The sequence below is a fragment of the Aulostomus chinensis genome, chromosome 2 (assembly GCF_037954235.1).
Source record: "Aulostomus chinensis isolate RoL2024-O1b breed Wild chromosome 2, RoL_Achi_v1.0, whole genome shotgun sequence".
NCBI classification, from domain to species: domain Eukaryota; kingdom Metazoa; phylum Chordata; class Actinopteri; order Syngnathiformes; family Aulostomidae; genus Aulostomus; species Aulostomus chinensis.
In genome coordinates this window covers 24,263,949-24,283,593 of record NC_141321.1, presented here as the reverse complement: position 1 = coordinate 24,283,593, position 19,645 = coordinate 24,263,949, and the positions used below count along the sequence as shown (strand labels likewise).

General features: G+C 41.3%; 2 protein-coding genes across 2 annotated transcripts; both read right to left on the bottom strand.

Moving 5' to 3' along the window:
• Positions 1-816: 816 nt before the first annotated feature.
• On the bottom strand, positions 817-8,621 carry adpgk2 (ADP-dependent glucokinase 2). The gene is made up of 7 exons (XM_086186302.1): positions 8,292-8,621; positions 7,041-7,200; positions 5,560-5,750; positions 5,322-5,418; positions 4,643-4,779; positions 4,006-4,142; positions 817-3,145 (listed from the first exon to the last, which is right to left on the bottom strand). The coding sequence occupies exons 1-7, from the start codon at positions 8,485-8,487 to the stop codon at positions 2,585-2,587; spliced, it is 1,479 nt and encodes a 492-aa protein (XP_086042428.1). The 5' UTR covers positions 8,488-8,621; the 3' UTR covers positions 817-2,584.
• Positions 8,622-10,055: 1,434 nt separating this feature from the next.
• On the bottom strand, positions 10,056-18,207 carry ctsba (cathepsin Ba). The gene is made up of 11 exons (XM_086186290.1): positions 18,053-18,207; positions 14,232-14,359; positions 14,025-14,110; positions 13,396-13,510; positions 12,888-13,003; positions 12,620-12,705; positions 12,354-12,500; positions 11,814-11,930; positions 11,259-11,387; positions 11,016-11,094; positions 10,056-10,753 (listed from the first exon to the last, which is right to left on the bottom strand). The coding sequence occupies exons 2-10, from the start codon at positions 14,352-14,354 to the stop codon at positions 11,021-11,023; spliced, it is 993 nt and encodes a 330-aa protein (XP_086042416.1). The 5' UTR covers positions 14,355-14,359; positions 18,053-18,207; the 3' UTR covers positions 10,056-10,753; positions 11,016-11,020.
• Positions 18,208-19,645: the final 1,438 nt, after the last annotated feature.

Here is a 19,645-nt window from a genome sequence, read left to right as displayed (position 1 = left end):
GATGGATAACATAGACTCAAGAGTGAAGGGGAATACACATGAAACCAAAGGACTTGGGGTTAGCGTGGGACATGTGTCAAACGATGAATGCTCGCTTGAAGAAACGCTGTTTTCAATCATGAATTATACACAGCAAAATAAAATGAAACAATGATTGCTTTATCAGCATAGCATTTAATCATAGGTGACTTCGCACTGAATAGTTAACATGCATGGAACAGTAATACACAGCCTTGAGAACATGAATGCCATGATTTATCAAGAACTTAGATATGATACGGTTTCAAACACAGGCAGCTCTCCATGCTGCAGTTCTGCTGGTGTTAAACAGCATTTCACAGTAAAAACACAACCTGCTGCTCTTGGCTTCCAATCACAGTGGTAAGCAGAGAATAGAACACCCAACAGAAGCCTACAGTAACAGATAAGTCTGTATTCCCTTTTGACTTCACGCCACACATCAGTCAGACAGCATTAGAGTAGTACAAATCAATAGAGGAACACTTTTAAGGGTGAACTTTTAGCTTCTTCAGTTCTCAACCTCAATTTTGAAGCATTGTAACATGGATGAATATTCTTCATGGAAACAGGATTTTCTCTGAGGTTTAGACAAAGAAGCAGTGACAAACTGAAAGCAAGAGTTATTGAAGGGAAACTTCACCCCGAAAGGAGACGACAATTCAAGTTGGATTTGCATTGGAATGTTTGGTTTAGTGATTGGAAAAAAAGCATACACGTCCCTTCATGTCAGTAAAAACATGTTAGACACAATAGAAGAGGCTGTAACCCTGAAAGTACTGAGATGACATTTGTGTAGTGTGTGTGTGTGTGTGTGTGTGTGTGTTGTTGCAACAATCAACAAAATATGGCATTGTTTGGTCCTTTGAGAGGCACAAACGCACAAAAAAAATTTAAGACAGAGGAGAGGAATATTGCAGGTCATAAAAAAATGTAAACCAGGAAGACAGAGAAAGGAGGTGGAGATGTTTCTGATATCAGATCCAGCTCCCAAGTCTCCTTAAAAGGAGTGTGAACTACTGCACCACAACCGACACAAAGAGGAATGATAAGATTGAAGTAAATCAAACATACCCGATACTGTATGTTACTTTTTCACATATATTGGGAAGAAAGGATGTGAGAATCTAACAGGATATTTTTAGTGTTTGCCTTTGAGAAAAAAAAGATGGGAGAGGGATGAGGCAGGGTGAAGCCATGCCATCCAAGATAAAACAGGACTCTACATCTACAGTGAAGTCAGGGAGGAGACAAAATGAATTCATCAGCAAAAGCTCTGACTTGCAGCATCGCGGAGCCACAGGTTTGAATGAACCCGCAACCATTTATTCTACAGCAGGTGGTTTTCAGCTAGTAGCTAAAATAAAACTTAAATCAAAGTCTCTACAAAAACAATCAGCTGTCTATGACTTAATCACCCCTCATCCTTCTTTGTCTCATTCCGACTGTGAGTCTAAGGCCTTGGAGAAATGGATCGCCGAGTCAGATGATGGGCTACAATGCCTTGGCAGCGGTAAAACGAGGTAGGGGTGAGCACTGCTCCTTCACTTCCCCCACTCAGATTCATCCTGCCGGTCCAGGGCTTTGACTAGATACAAGTCCATGTAAACAAACGATCACGCACTGAGAATTCACTGACGTGTTCTCAGGAAGGACTTCACTCACAAACCTGTAATTGTTTTGTCCACTATATAAATTCCTAAAAAAAAAAATCACAACTGACCCCTACTAAAATCTAGTGGTTTAGCCTAGTGGTTCTCAAAGTGTGTTGTTTAAAATGTTTCTTTTTTCAGCCTAGTAACCCCAAACAGTGCATTACTGCCTATACGAAGAGCACAAATACAGCACTGTGCCAGTAGTGTCTGATTTTAAAACTCTGACAATAAAACAGTTAAAAGGCTCCACTTCAAATGTTCAGAATCAAACATTTGAAGTGGAGCCTTTTAAGTGTTTTATTGTCAGACTCGTCATACAACAACGATGAGAAAGCACTGAAGTTGAATTGAACAGTTTTGGACAGAGTTGAGACAAATCTTTTGGTGAGCAACACCTCTTGAGCTTCACTGGGGTTCTTAAACTAGAGGGATCAAACTCTTCTCGGTCATTGGCTGTTCAACGAAAGTACGTGGATCAGCTGACAGTTTACAGCAGTTGAGGATTCCATTGAAATTAGGGATGTTGAATATGTAATGTGATTTTTTTTTAAACATATATTGAACTTTTAGCATAGGCTTTTTTGTAATTATACAAGACTGATATTCTTCCTAACAATAAAAATGGAATTAAAAACTCAGGCAACCCTTGCAGTACACCAAAGCACCCCTAGGGGTCCACATTTCACCATTTGAGAATCACTAGTCTTGTCTGATGACAAACCACTCTACCCCATCATATGACTTCTACAGGTTGTCTTTGTGGTCCACCTGGCTGTGTGAGTGACAGCTCTATAGTTGATGCCTGGATTTTCAACAATGGCCAGGGTGCATCACACTGAGATCCAGGTTTCCACAGTCACATTGTTAGCCACCACCAAGTTAGCACTGCACAGAGAGCCATTTGGATTCCTCTAGATCTGCAGCACCAGGCCAGCAGCAGAGATGTTGTCCCCTCCACCTGCGGTCTGGTACACCTCGGTGCACACCAGCACCGGTGCCACGCAGATCTCGTAGTCCTCCTCATCCCAGCAGCTGACAGGCCTAGTCTCCTGAAGAGGGATACGCTGGCTGCCCTCCCGGCGGCTAACAGAGAAAGAGTCATCCATGATGAGCCGTGCTTTGCTTGGGTCAATGTCATTTGAGCCACAGACATGGCGGTTAGCTGTGAGCGAGGCCTTGGCGGTGGCTGACATGGTGTTTTTCCACTTAGAGTCCCGGGTCACAATCATGGCCTGAAAAGCCAGTGTGTGGACATGGAGCCGGGTCAGAGGCTTGCCCTTATCAGCAACACTGTTCATGTCACTTTCCATGGCATCCATATGGCGCTGGTTGATAATGCGATAGACCTCCCTCATCTGGTCGAGGACAGTGGCAACACGGGGGTTCGGGTCTGATAAAACTGTAATGTTTGACCCTTTAAGTAGACTAAGCAGGTTGGGAAGTTCCTGTTCATTCATCCCTAGAGAGTCCGCCTGAGAAAGCAGAACCACAGTGAGTCAGACAAGCACTTTAAAGAACTGCGCATCTTGGAAAAAAGGCTGAAATCTACTGAGCACATGCAGGGTGACAGCGTGGTTGTAGCAGAGCACTTCTATTAGAACCCATTTGTGCTGCTATGAGATGACCTGCTCTGCCCTCGTGACATGACACCCTCATGCCCGACTTATTTTGAGCATTAGGAGCTACAGTCAACCAAATGTCAGAAGTCATGTCAACTTATTCAGCAATAGTTCAAACATAACCTTGTCCTTGTGGATGAGCTGGAAAACTCAGATGAAGATCAAATTTATAGGGAATCTTCTGGGAACCATTACTTCTCCTTATGTTGTGTGTCAACACATAAAAGCACAGTAGTGTGTTCACCCTTTCAAAGAGCGATGTGATCGACTCTATGATGTTCAAGGTCATGCTTGGGGTCATATTTGCGTTTGGTCACATATCTTTTACATCAGAACAAAAGTTGTGTTTCATTTCAATCTGAAAATGTCGTCTTTCACTATGGTGTTTGAGACTGGAGAGGCAGTTTGGGAGATGTAGGTTTTCTTTGGCCATTCCTCCTGCCACTCCAAAGCAGCTCCTGGAGAACATCACCAAGTGAGTCCACCAGGAGCTCACCAGTACATTTCATATGCCCAGAAATTGTTCTCTGCTCTGCTAAAAATATGCACGCAGTCTATTTTTGACAGAGGCAGCATCCATTTGCACAAAGCAGATCAACCCGGGCAGGAAATCAGACACAAAAAAGGCATTGCATCCCATTAGTTTTCAAAATGACACACTGGATCATTGCTACAGCAGATAATAACTGATCTAAATGTTCTGTCATACATACATGTGGAATGACGTTGTGAAGCAGGTCCTCCATTATACTCTCTTCAACAAAACTGGCCATCTCAAAATGGATGCCAAGTGAGGGAGTTGAGGAGGACAGGAGGTTGGCCAGGCGGGAGAGGAGAGCCTCACGCTCACCTGAAATGATGTAAAGACACCATGATGCAATGTTGGCCTAACAAAGAATGACAAGAAAGCAGGGAATCCAGTGGGCAGGCAAACAAGAACAGGGAGGAAAAGAAAGAACAAGGAATCCAATAGATAGCAATGATCTACTATCCTAACAGTCTGGCAGGGGACTGGGGATTGAGTTTACCAGGCGGTCAGAGTGATAACACGAGATACAAGACAGGTCAACAGCTGCATTTTGGAAGAATTTAAGAGACGACTTAAGTGTGCACATTACACACTTCTTTTTCCGTAAAGCAAATTTGTCAGTAATATTGTATTGAAGCTGAAGTCAATCCATATCACACCCACAGCTTTTTCTTAATCCTTCCATATATCTATTTCATATCACAAAGGGCTGAGTCAAAACTAAAAACACTAATACAGGTAAAAGTAATGCAATTTCGAACACAAAGCAGCAGGCACTAAGACTCCATGTTGCACATCAGTAACCAATGAAAACTTGCTACCTGACTGAAAAGGGAAGTTATCCATCATTTGCAGCCCACCCACAACAAGAAGATCTGGTTCGAATACTTTGAGTTTCTCAGCAAATTCCTCCATGGATGCCAGGTAGGGGTTATGCTCGTCACTGTGGATGATATACCTGTAACGTGCGTACACAAGTTAAAGTATGCATGTATGCATGTTCTCTCTCTCTCTCTCTCACACACACACATACACACGCGCGCGTACGCACACAATCACTGAACGTAACCAACTGGAACACAGTAAAATATGGCACAGTTGAAACACAAGTAGCTTCCTAAAGTTTCTGGTCACCTTCAAACAACACACTTAAGCCCCTGATCTAGTGCATGGTTGCGGCTTGACAGGTACAAGCTGTGCCAATACTTGTTCAAGCAAGATCACTTTAGAACACTTTAGTGAAAGGATTGGTGCAGGAGTTATCACTGGAATCAAACAACTGACCTTTAAGTGATACTCAAATAATGAAAAACCCTAAACGAATCAGTTGTTTGTTCACTTCTTTTGTCCTCGCCATGATAAATAGGGAGAGAAAATGCAGAATCTTCAATATAATTACACAAATAAATTGAAAATGAGACACTGGTTTGACACCGATGACCAGCCACACTGAGGGGATAACCAGAAGTGGAAGGCAATGCGATGTCATGGAGTGCATACCTGTTGGCTCTGCGTGATGAATAATGCCCCCAGCTGGCACCAGATGGGTACTCCAGGATGAGATGAATGTCTGGCTCTTCTACTGTGTTGCCTGCCACTGAAGAGAAAGATGTAGATGAGGCAGGAAGGACAGATGTGCAGATAAGAGGAAAAAAGGGTAGAGGGGAATGCAGCAAATTTACTATATGAAGCAAAAATGTGAGCGATGATGATCTCACTGACGTGTGTGTGTTCATACCAGTGATGTGATGGGACAGGACATCAGTAAAGTCAGGGCTAAAGCTACCCCCTAGTAACACATCGCATCCCTCAGTCGCCATGCGGCCAGCCATAACTGGGGCATTGCCGCCTACTGCCCATCTGTTTCCAGGTAAATCACGGGATGCCTCCACCAGCTCACTGAAGAGGGTGTCGTTGAGCATGAAACGCCTGAAATAGAAAAAAGAAAATGTGATGAAACTACAGGACAAGAACCTGAATGTACTTACAGCACTTCCTATGAACACATCTTTTATGTTTTGTACTGTTATCATTCGTTTGTGCAAAAGGGAAATAAGGGTTGGATGCTGTGGCTGATGCCTGCATGATAACTTTGCAAGCTTGTTGTCTTTACGTGTTCTTTCCATACAATTGCTCACAGGTGCCACTGCCACAACAGCAGCAGCCACCAAAAAACAGAAGTGCGAGGACCAAGTTTAATCTCATAAAACCCTGATAATGAAGTCACAGATTCAGATTAACTGCAAAAGCAAAGAAAAGTGATACATTTTCCAACACACAATCCAAAACCCAGAGGAATTGCTGGCATTTTTGCTTGATGATTTGAATTGATTATTAATCAGGGGATGCCACCAGAAGCTACTGAGGCTTTAAGTTTGTAACTTAATGTGACTTTGTTTGAGAGAGATCATGTGAGAGAGGCACAGTGTGTCAGGAGCACAGTAGCCAGAGGAGAGTACTAAAAATTGCTCTGGGCTAGTCTAGGCAGAACAAACATTTTATCTTCTTGTGATTCCACTTCTTTTCAATCTAATTACAAAGACATTCAAGCTGACACAGCTCATGATGGAGGTAAATAGTAAGACCTTGTTCTGGCAGTAAAAAGACTGAAGTATAGGAACATTTGCAAAGCGCATATTCATACACCAAAGTCTATCAATCAGAAATTACTGCGATTTTAGGGTATGACACAAAGACACCAAGTGATTCAATCAAGATAAAGGGCCACACACACACTTCAGTGGCAATTCAGGGGTCTCAGATCTCTGAGAATATCACATGATCAGACTTGACCTCAGAAACACAAAACATTAATTTGTCATAAACCGGTTGCACTTGTGTGTGCAATGCGATGCATAGAAAATCAGAAAGCCAGAGGAAGGTGTGGATATCGTCACTGCTAAGAATCAAGGACGTTTGAGGATTAACAACCTGCGATAAACAGCACAATGGGCGGGACAGTATGGCCACAAATTTGACTGCAATGATTTTCATATTGTTTGCTTTTGATAGCAATGTATCCAGAGATGCATCTCTCACTGTAGTACCTCATGGTTTCATTAAAAAATATGTAGTAGCATATTTTACTCCAAGCAAACAATAGAAGCTCCTATGATTAGAATATTGCATTTAGCCATGATGTAATTTAATTTTACTGTATTCAAATTAAATGAGCATCTGCAGTCAGCAACTATTTACACAAACACAAACAGCACTTACTCTGCAGCAGCTCCTGGTGCAAAGAAGTATGCAAAGCTCTGAGCCAGCTGCTCAGCATTTTCTATGTAGTCATGATGCAGCGGCTGCTCTGCGGGAGGGAGGCTAATCTTATTAAGCAACGATACTCCGTCCACTATCAGATCCACACAGCCGCCAAAACCTGTGGTGAGTGACAGACAGATGTCAACACAAAATGCCAAATGTATAATTGTCATTCAGGAAGTTGTGGGGAAACTGAATGACGAAACATATAATCTGCCACTGTGCTTGTTATAACATGGTAAGGACAGGTGATACATTTAATAGTGCTTTTGACAGCGTGAGCAAACACACACACATATACATATACAGGTTGTCAATTCTGATCAACTACTGATAACTGTGATAGAACAGGTCTGACTATGTGGCTGTGCCTGTTGCTGGACCGGTTAAAGGTTGGTCAGATATGGCAACTCCTTCTACAAAGTGTTTGCATAAAGGTTCAAAGGACAAGATAGAGTTGGATAGTCAAGACAACACCTAACACACTTGTGTGTGTGACACACGGAGTTTACACCCCAAATGAAGCCATTTACTGATCACCAACATTCAGAGTCACCTCTAAATAGGTTTTTACTAAATAAGTAGGGTATCATGTACTATTCCATCGTTGACACAAGTGTTACATTATGATGAATTTTACCAAATTTAGATTCAGTCAATTTTCTTCTGCAGCTTCTTGTCTGCTTGCAATTACCTACATGTTATAACAGTGCAGTTACACATTACAAAAAACACACAATTAAAACTGAAGGGTACAAAGTGACTAAGGATTGAAGGCGAGTAGCTCACTTCAGAGTTAAAACTAGTATTTTGCTGCTGGAACAGATATTAATGATACCATGCTTGATTTATCATGAACTTATAATTTGAGAAAGAACTGAATTAAAAGTGGATAAGAGAGTGTGAAGCTCAGTTAACATTCTTATATTATCTTTCATTTTCTGAAATGTTCAGTGACGTTGGAGTTGATTACAACACCAATCTTCACTGCTAGCCTCTCCCAAGTTCCAGGACACGAAGGCAAGTAAATGTTGAAGAAATGAAGAAAAAAAAAAATCGAAATGTTAAATCATTTGCAGGAAGTCCCTGACTTCAGTGCAAACGATCTAGGCCGTGTTCAGAGCTTAAAGAGCGGTCACAAACCCACAATCTGACGGGCTGGTTGAATGAGACTTGGCTAGGCTAGCTAACGTTAGCTTGCTGACCTACCGACAGCCACTTTCGGTCTCGCGACGTTATTCATCCCAACTTTGCGTTCAGCCCGGAGCAGAGAGGACAGCACCGTGTCCAGCCGGTCGTCCAGCATTGTATTATCGGGTGACCGGAACCATATGGCCAAAAGAACCACAAATAAGGACACCACAGGCCCATACTTCATCCACGAAACCCTACCACCCCCCTCCATCGCTCGCTGCCACTGACTGGATGGGTGCCTTCCTCGACATCATGAACCAGCACTTTCCAGCCCCCCTGCGGGCCGCTGGTGGGATGTTTGTTTTCTGGCTCACGGTGTCCCAGATGTACCTTAATTAGTCGATATTCTACGTTCCAGGAAAATGGACCGCAATTGAGTACTTTCATAAATGACACTTTACTTGTTTACAGGAACATGAACCCCAAACTATTACGGATAAGTTGCTCACAACTTTACATTTGCCTCAAGCTGGTGCTTTATTTGTCCAAAACGGAAATCATCATTCACCCGGTGTCTAATATGTAGTTTTTGTTCATTTGTTCATTCAAATTCAAAATTTAAAAGAACTTCATTTTTCCATTAGGAACTTCACATGTACAGGAGCAGCAGGGTGTGTCCACAGAGTACACTAAGCTAACAGTCAGACACCCCCCCCCCCCCACACACACACACACACACACACACACATGAGAAAAATGGCAGACAAAAAGAGGAACAATACATAGTAGGTTAATTAAAAGAGTCCAAGTGTTAAAAACATTAACCAATAAAAGGATTAAAAGTCTCATGGATGCAGGGACAAAGCTTGACAGGACTCTATTTGTCCTGAAAAAAGGGACTGTGTCTGAGGCCCGAGGGTTCGAGGCAGAACTGACTATGAGTGTGTGTGTGTGTTTGGGGGGGGATGCTGTCCAGGGTGATTTGTGTGGCTTTAGCCTGGTTCTTTGGTTGTAAATGCTGGTGAGTGATTCCTGCTCTTGTCCAATTATTTTACTGCTCAGTTTTACGATTCTGTTTAGTGGGTTCCTATGGATGTTGGACAGTGCTCCAAACCAGGAAGTGATGTTGAAGGCGAGTATGGATTCAATGAAACATCTGTAGAATGCTGTAAGAACTTGGAGTCTGGGGAATGTTAAATGTTAAGGCATGAACAAATATCCCTTAACAAATACCTACGTACCGCTGACAACCCAGTAATAGCTATTATAAAGTATTAAGATATGTTCTCCTTTTTCTTACTGAATAATGTGAACAATACTGGATTTTTTTAACATCAAAATGACGGTATTGTACAATACATTTGATAGCCATGGTTTGTTTTTACATCATGTATTTAGTTTTTATCTACTGGCATCATTATTTGATAGAGAACAATACAGGGACTTTTTAACTTTATGTGGTGTAGATAGCTTGAAAAGAAAACCAGGTGGCATATTTTAAGAATTCATCAGTACGCCAGACTAAGAAATGAGCCAGTCTGCGTCTTCTGTGGAGGAGTGTTTATATGATAACCAAGTTGGAGGTGCGCAAATGGACTTAGCATGTTTAACGTTTGATGTTGTGCGTTTTAGCTTTGTAAGGTCATGTAGTAGGCTACCTTTAATTGCCTTTAATTTTTAAGTCGTGATGAAATCCAATCAATACATGAAAAGCATTCAACAAGATTTGAAACCACTAGACCACTATATCAATACGTGGAGCTACTGAGTCGGCTAAAACTGAATATTGCACATGAATTTATAATTTTTTGATGCATGTTCAAGAGAGACACCAGCACATGGGGAACCAAACAAGTTTAATTTTAATTCAGAAAATAAACAATAATAGCAATGATTTGGCTTTCGCAGGCAGACAAAATATATCCCATCTGAATTTCATCCATAATTTAAAAAAAAAAAATTACTCTGATAGTTAAAAGCTTAAAGATATCAGTGACATTACATTGAATACATCTTAAAATTATAGAGTGGAAGTGGTGGCACTGAGAAACAAAAAAAATGGCAAAAATATGAAAGCTTTACAGGTTAAAAATGAGACACATTCAATAAATTGACCTAATCTCTTCTATCACTCTACAAAATTTGTGTCAATCACTTCAAGTCTGTGCAGAAGAAATGGGAGGGATAAATGGTGGAAGTTCAACAGTCGCGATGAAATAATTTTTCCTCCTACGCAGACTTTAGGTTGACATGAGGTGAAACAACAAGACAGCTAGTTTCACAAAGAACCTCCTCCTTCTTTGTGTTCAGGCACATACAGTAGTCACCCTCAAACACTTAACACTAGTCCACCTTAAATTGATAGTTTGTTTTTTCTTCTGCTGTCAAAAGAAAACTCCATGCTGTGCATTAAAGGTGATCAGTAAAGAACTACCAAGCAGTTTAACATTTCCACTTCCAGTTTGAACAGCTGCAGTGCAGGTAAAGTGATTGTGTCACCCTCTAGTGGTAAGTTCATGAACACTGCTGCTCAAAACCTGCAAAGACAGGGGAGAGCACAGGCTTTGTCATTTATGCTCTTAAAATTCTGCTGTGGTGTTCCAACATAGCATTCATGTCCAGGTTTAATAAAAGCTACTGAAAGGGTATGAGGCTGGAGTACAAATAAAAATCAGTGCATCGAAGAGTCATTTATAAGATTAATAAGGTTGAAGCCATTTTGCTGTAAATACAAAAAAAACCCAAATGATTTCATTGGCTGATTATTATTTTTTTTCCTATGTTGTGTAGTTGCCTTACCAGGTTTACTTGGGAATCCCCGCCACAACCTCGGACTCAATACCGCAGTGATCAGAACCACGCAGGATTTTAAAGAATCCTGAAAGACCGTAAGGAGAATTAAAGGTCAGTATGAATTGGTTCAGTTTTAAACAGAAGTTCACACGTGTGTTGGTTATATCATGATCTGTTCCCTTCTAACGTGAGTAGGACATTTGTTTAATTAAAATCAGGTCAAATATCGTAAAAAGTGTATGTGCTCACCATTATCACCCCAGTCGGTGTTCCAGGAATTGGCACAGAGCCAGTAGGGAACACCAGCTTCCTCCCCCCAGCCAAGAATCTTGATGGCGTGTCCACCCAGAGCAGACCCAGACACATGCTGATACACACCTGGAGACAACAACAAGGCTAAGGGGCCGTTCTAATATGCATGCTGGATTGATTGTTATGCACTTTATCCACATTTTCAGTATAACTGCAGCTGATATTTGACCATGAGTAAACCTATCAGTGGTATACCTTCAACCTTCGGCATTCTCAAGTATGTTCCACTTGTTTTAAACATCCCTGTGCACTTGGACAGTTCATTTGTGCCTGTGCACTAATACATTCCATGTGGCACTAAGTGTGCATGGACAAAAGCCCACTCAGCTAAGGGTGAAGAAGTGGAAATATTAACAGTGCTGTGTCAGTGATCAGGGTCCAAAGTGCATGAAGGAATGTTTTGTTTTCTTTCCTACAGAATCACTGAACAAGTACGGGTTCTGAGCGTGGAAGCGTTTAATATCTGCGTGTCATTGGTGCACGTGTTCTCACCAGACTTGTACAACACGAAGTCTTCATAGACAATAAAGGCTCCTTCCACTGGACCATTCTTGAATATCTCAGTCTGGATCTGCTCCTCATCTGACAGAACGCTGTAGGATGTTTTACCTGCAGCACATTTACAGTTACAACATAGACCTGTATACAGTGTGTGCATGTATTTTGCAGGATGGAAAGAATAAACAGTAAACACACTGTAGTGTGTTGGGGCTGATCAACATTAGTGTTGTACTAGATTTATTAATAACTATTTAAACAAGGTTGCATAACTTGAATTTACAGTAATATGCACCATAGAGAAGATAATCAAGGAAATAAGTTACTTGATAAAATAATGCATTTTGATCTCATAGTTTAATTACTGTCAGTGAAAAAGAGGAAAAATTGGGTCAAACAAAATCATTTCAACCAAATGTGATAAAATATTAAAGAGGGGAACCTGAGTGAGTCCTCAGCAAAGCAGGGGAGAGGGCGTCTTTCTCCTTCTCTCAAATAATTTATGAGATCAACCATTTCCCCTCCCTTTCTTACCAAAATGCTTATCCTCTTGGTAGGTGGGTGTGTACCCAATTTCACACGTTGAGACACAACGGGGTGTGTCTCCGCCCTCGCCAGTGCAGGGAGGTCGGCTTCCATTAACGTGGTGCTCACAGGGAGCGATGGTGTAGGGTCGGCAACCTGTGGAGACGAAGATGGTTAAAGATTTGTCGTGATTCCTCTATTGCTGTCTATTCAGCAGCCTGCTCAAGGTGGGAAAACAAAGATGAATGACTGTGGTGTTAGAAAACATCACTCACCTATGTGGGAATCATAGAGGCCTCCAGAGACCAGTCCCTGTTTGGTCCAGAAGTCCCAGGCAGCTGAGGGGTAGCCACCATTACATCTAAAAATACATTTTAAAAATGTAAAATCAAACTGCGTTATCTGACAAATGCTTGTTTTAAATCATCAGCCCTATTTCACAGTTGTCATATGCCTAAAATAATCCCCGCAATCTAGCGGGGGGGGGGGGGGGGGCTGCTGAACACAAGTTTGGGAAACTGTTCTCATGTTGCCAACTCTCACCCCATGCCACAACTGTCACAGCAGGTCAGCAGATCCTCTGCGGAGACCTCTATGCTGACCTTGGCATTACTGTGGATACACACACGGTCGGACATGGCCTCTACTGCGCCAAATGCCTGAAAAACCAAAAGCAGAAAAACAAATACAAACCATTTACAAAAACAAAACAAAACATGGAGATAATCTATAGGTAACAATTTAACCGCTCATTGAGTGTAAAGTCTGCATAGAGTGCAAGCAAGCTATGTTTTCAGCTTGGTTGTTAGTGTTGCTTTCAAAAAACTAACATGACAATTGGTGTTGAAAGCTTGTGCGTTAATTTGAGGATGCATGGAATTCAGTGACCACTGACTCAATGGATTGTAAAATCAAACTTTCTTTGAAAACACCAATAAAATTGACTTTTACAAATCAACCTGAATCCCCAAGATAATTTGTTCCTTCAAAATGTTTCAGTTCTCAACTTCATGGTCACATCTTTTGAGCAAGGAGTTTTCTGTTGTCTCACCCAGCAGGATCCACAGGAGCCCTGGTCTCTGATCTCCTTCAGAGTGGGACAGTTTGGCCACTGCTCTCTGGAGTCAAAGTTGTCAGGCAGCTTCACGTCTCCAGCGTACTGAACCCTGCAAAGGAGAACAAATTAGGCTCGCTAAATTGGTTAAAATGTTCCAACCACCATCAGGCACGGTGTGTCACATCACTCTCATATGTATTGTAGCAACAAATCGTTTCCGTTTACCGCAGCAGTTCTGAGCTGAAGCACTGAGTTCTCAATGGTCGTTGCACACCTCACCCACACAGAGCTGTCACTACAACTACATCCCTGCCAGTTCACGTGTACATAAGAGACTAGAACTACTGATACCGAAGCAAAAACTAGACTCTTATTTCATTGGCTCACACACAGGTGATGCATCAGTACTGGGTGAGGTCATGTGCTCATCACTATCAGGTATCCCCCTTATTATTTTTTTATTCAATCTATGGATGTACTGTGCTGTCAGATGATGAGTGCTAATTCCCATCGAGATTGTAGAAGTCAAGTGGATGTAGCCATATCCTGCATATTAAACCCTGCTCATCTCAATGCCAGGATGAATCTTTGCAGCAAAAGTAAAGTAAACATGCAAGACTTACATGACTGGAAGTTTGGGTCCTTTGAGCATTGTCCCACAGAGTTTCTGGATGTAGCTGTAGTCAACATTATGGAAGTTGTGACCAGCCTGCAGCACAGGAGCAGATTTAAGTGAATAATACTGAATACATGGGAAGTTTTCCTCTTTTTAAAAAAAAAAAAAAAAAAAAAAGCCTGAAGTACAGTGGATAAGGAAACAAAAACCCCACCTTCCAGGTAGTGTTCAACTTATTGATGTAGCGGATCATATCACTGGACAGTGGATGAAGGCGGGGTTTAGCCAGGCTCACTGAGAAGCTGGCAGCCAGTAAGAGGAAGGCTGTGTGCCACATTTTGCCTGAGAGATACAAAATAGAAAAGGCATCACTTTTTTTTTCCATTCACAATATTCACAATTCACACACTGGATTCTGTGGCTTTCTTCTTATTAGAATTATTTCAGTGACCGATCCTTCCTGTAGATTATCTAAAACCTAATACGAACAGACTTTTTACCTTTCCTCAACTACGAGATACCGAGGGAGTTAAGGTGTGACAAGACAAAAACGTGGAAGCAATTCCTAACCCTTTCAGAAGCCACTTATCTTTGAAATATCAAAAAACAAATATAATCTTATACGGGGCCCATCAGAAAGATATAAAGCAATTTATGAAAAACCCAAAGATTTAAATGACACTCTGAAGACTTAATCAATGCAAGCCTGAAACAACATAAAACGACACATAAACAAGTTTCCCACAGCCACATGCCCTCCTGAAACTTCAGCTAGGACTAAGCCGATAACGGTTCTCAACCGTAACGTTACTCTTAATGCAACATCAAGTGGAACATGGACACAGCGTTCACTGAAGGCACAGAAACCCTCTTATCCGCAGTCATGCCCAGCAGAGATGTTTCAAGTAGTTAAACACACTTCATCACCAGAGCAATAACATGCGAACACGGATTCACATGCGGATGACAAATCCACCTACACTACAGATGATTGTGTGCATGGACTTTTATGTACGTATAAAAAAAGCAACCAAGAGTCAACTAATGACAGAAAACACTGTCAGAGGTGAAGTGCACTTACGCAAGTTGAGATAAGTTGTAAACAAGAGCCATTAGAGGTCCTAATGGAGCCTATTAAACTGAAGGCAGGAGTGTGTTCCAGATGAGACTGATGTTCCAAGCAACACCATTACCATGCAGACACTGTACACCATAAATATAATTGAATAACCTCAGATGCTCTTTGAGTGAAACTGAGAGAACAAGTTGCATCTCATGGCCACACATTTATTAAGTTGGGGAAACCAGTTTTATCTTCTGGCTCTAAAAACAGCTAAATTGAGGGAACATATATCTTGTCATGCAAAAATATATTCATTTTCTCTTTCCATGGCCACTCCAGGGTCCCTGTTGGGATTGATTGAACTATCAGTGACTGGCACAGTCTCACATGGGTTTTCTCTGAAAAATAAGAGCTGGTCTGGAGAGGTGCCTGAAGGCATCAAACCTGTCAAGGCAGGTCATGAGTTGCAGAAGTAAATCTGTCTTAGACCTATAAATTCCAGTGAAACTGGTCTTATACAACATGAGAGAGGCCAATGGATTATCTGAAAAAAAGTACATAGAGGAAGTGAGAACAAGAAATTCTCCCTTACAGAGCAACATGATCACCCTGGTGATCACACTCAACGCTGCGGTCTATCCTCTACCAGGGCCCTGCGAGATCTACGTTGCATTAATCCTCTAGTGGGTTACTGACTGCACCCACATACACAAAAATAGTGCCTATGATTGGCTACTTTTAGAGAAGTGGTCCAAGTTAATGTGATTAGGGGAAGTGAAGAGTGCACATACTGAGGTTTCCCATCTGCACCAACAGGCATCAGTACCAGGTCAACAGAGGCTACTGCTGAATCATCCTGCAGCACAGTGGTCTCATCTTAATAAAGCCCCACCCTTAAGACTGGAAACTGAGTCTGATGTTACACATGTTGATTGTTATTATAAACAATAAATACAACATCTTTCATATAAGAAACACCTCAATGTGATTGCCAGTACAGCAGGAAATACAGGGTGCAACAATTTTATTTTAAAAAATATGACCAACAATAGCATAAAACAGTTATGATGTGACATCGAATAAAGTCAGAACAACAACATCAAAATGGTACGCTTAAAATGAAAAACAGAAACAAAATTACTTTGTTACAAACAGTTTCTCAAAACTATCTGGTTGCTTGACCTATTTGTTCTAAATCTTCGATGGTTATAGTACGGTAATTCCTTTTGGGTACATTTCCCTTCCCAGTGTTGGATGACCTAAGGGAACCGTTAGAGACACACTCAGACAAGCCATCATGAATGTCAGAAGGCGTTCAAACATTTTGAAATCATCTGTATGTCAGTCCTCAGGTACAGGTGACAGTGTACTGGAAGTGTATTAAAGGAATATCTGGGAAAATACAAAAAGGGAGTTGGGGTCGTATTTATGCCATCTTAAAGCTTCTAAAATGGAAAAAAAAAACAACCTCTACATTGTTTATAATGTGATTTAAACTGCGACTCAGACATCAAGAGTACAACTTTGGTATTTACTTTAGAACTTTTGTCGGGCTGTAGAAAGACCGACGGTGTGAGTTAGCAGATCTTTCTTACTCTCTGCCTATTTTAAATTCTTTCACACATCTTACTTTCATTTCCACTGAGGAAATTTTTACCCATCCGCAGTACAAAGCTTGAAAAGGTCAAAGTGGGGGAGGTTTGATGGCGAGACACATGTGGCTGAGAAAAGACATTACATCCTCCTAACCAATGATCTGCACATGATATCTCTCACAATACTCAGGGTCCAGTAAAACAGGAAGGGAACTTTGCCTCCTTCAACATTATCTTCGGCTACTTAATCTTATCATATTGTTATCTTATTGTCCTTTACATCTAGGTCAATCAGTACTGAAGTGTACCTTGTCTTTTGCCGAGAAATGCTACACTTTTTTGTCCCTTCTTAAATCTAAATGTTGGGTTTTTGAGGGAACACACATCTGGCACAAAACTTGTTGAAAAATGTCAAGACTATTAACTTGCCAGATGTTCTCCATATTTGAATAATATCCCTAAACACACACAGTTCTCCTGCAGCATTTACAGCTCTACTGTAAATCTGAGGCGTTTACTGACACCTAAATCAATATCCTCATTCCCGTTGCAACACATTGGCACAGGAAATGTTCTCTCTTTGTCTTTACTGGCACAACATTTCTCCAACTCCGACCTACTTTGAAGAAAATTTGTTTGCGTAGAAAACATGAAGAGAAAGATTGTGTACTTTAAAATGTGAAGCCTGCCAACTTGAAGAGGACACATCCAGAGAAGCACACACGGAGTAAACACCGCTTAGGCGTGACCTTTCGAGGTCAATGGTGGCAGCAACCGGAGTACACAAACATAATTTTACTGAAGTATATACTATATGAATCCTCAGCTATCTTTACCTTGATTTATGCACAATTTCACCAGGGTATATATAATTTTACTCGAGCAAATGAACTGTGTACTTCCATCATTGCAACTCTCAAAACTAGACACAGAGATAGAAAGATAGATAGATAGATAGATGGATAGATGGATACGTGGTTTCTGGTTACAGTTTTCCTTTCGTGGTATCATCCGTGTCATATTTCAAATTCATTTTAACTTGTGGTATTAAGTTCTTTGTTTCCCTTTCAATCGAGATGCGAGTATTTGTTGCGTCTGGACTCAAATCTCCTTCAAGTACAAGGAGGCTAAAACTGCTTCTAACACTCAAAAACAACCACTCTTTCAGCCACGAAGACTTAAATTGTCCCCGTCATCAAACAGGTCGATGTCAGACAGCGACACGTCTAACACCTGCCCTTTTACTAGTTTCTGAAGATGTGTAATTTGACTGATTTACGCTAACTAAGCTAGTCGCTAACTCACCGTGTACACAGGCTAAGAAAATGCCTGACCGTAATTAAAGTTAACACACAAAGAAACAACACAAAACGGTACCTGTAGCTTGTGTCTCAGCTTCTGTTGGTCATATAATGAATTCTTGGGCCACCTCCTCTTAACGCCAGTCACCTAATTCTAAATGAGCGTCCAGTCGCCGCTCTGCCACTTATGTCCGAACGTCACGTGAGTCAGTTAGTCACATGAACGCTCAGCTCATGTGATCGACGCCGGTCGGCAGCAGCCTCCTCAATCCCGACCTTGTGGTTTATAAATTAGATTATATATTTTTTTAAAAAGACTATTTAAAAAAAATAGTAACTTTACATGTGGCAGTGCGACCATTTTATTACACTGCAGTCACGAGAAGCTGCACTGCTGCAACAATTCTTGATAATATTTCTACTTTTTCGCCCCTGTACTGCGTACCTTTTCCGATGGGGGGCTTCATTTAAATTATCTGTCGCTCACACTTCCTGTTAATCACATGTTTCTGCAGATGTTTGTGTGAGATGTCATGAAATTGCCACCTAAACATTAATGAGAAGCACAATGGGGCAGAGGTGGCATCACCATGACCGTCACCTTCCAACACCAATAATCTAACCAACTCAGCTGCACGTTTGTACCAAACTGGAAGTACTTTTCTCTGGGTGTAAGTGAAGGTAGGATTCTTTTCACAGAGAAGTTTTAGACTTATTGGGCAAAAACTTTGACACGCACAATTCACATTTAATTGGGATGAATCCCTAATTCTGTTCCTGCTTGTCTTCAGATTTTGAGCTGATACTGACAAGCCTTTTTTGCCATCCTGCTGTGAATCAGCAACCACTGAGATCATCTGATGTTCTGGCTGCTTTCTCTTCCTTTTATCAGCATATCGCCTGACATTTAAAGGGATGAGTACGTAAAACACTGACCAATCATCATAATTTTACCAAGGAAGTTGAGGAAGAGTGAATGCGACTTAAAAAAATGACCACTTTTGATGTTAACCATGCAGAGAAAGCAAGAACATACGGTTATCTTAAAGAAATGTTATGTAATATCGGAGGCTGTCCACATGCTAGGTCCACTGTTTAGAGTACCTGTGTAAAAGCTCACAGTCTCAGGGTAAAATAATACATGGTCACACAAAACGCACGAGGTGAGCTGTTCATCATAATGAATGACTTTATTTTGTCACATCAATAGCACAGTTAATGTGTCAGTACCAGCAACCACAGTCACTCTGTGGAAACTCTTGAAGAGATGAGGTGACGCATGTTAATAAATGGAGGCCGTCCGGTGACGAGGTGATGTTACACTCAGTCAGCAAACAAACTCAGGTCCGTCAGTGAAAACTATACAAAACAATATCACGTGAAACTTCAGCACAAAACCTTGAAATACGTCAGTGTGCTCGTACGCACTCATAACAGTGTCCAAATTAAACAAAAATATCAATCGTACAAAAATTATATTTGTATAAAAAAAAGTCAAATTAGGAACACTAGCGAGGGTTATGATAAACATCAGGTACGCAAAGCCAAGCATACTGTAATAACACATGAGTGAGAAGCACAGCAGCTAAAGTCCCCTAGAAGGCAAAGCGCTGATTCGTGATCATCAAGCCATTGCAGTCTAAAGCGTGTTAATCTTTTTATGAGTGCA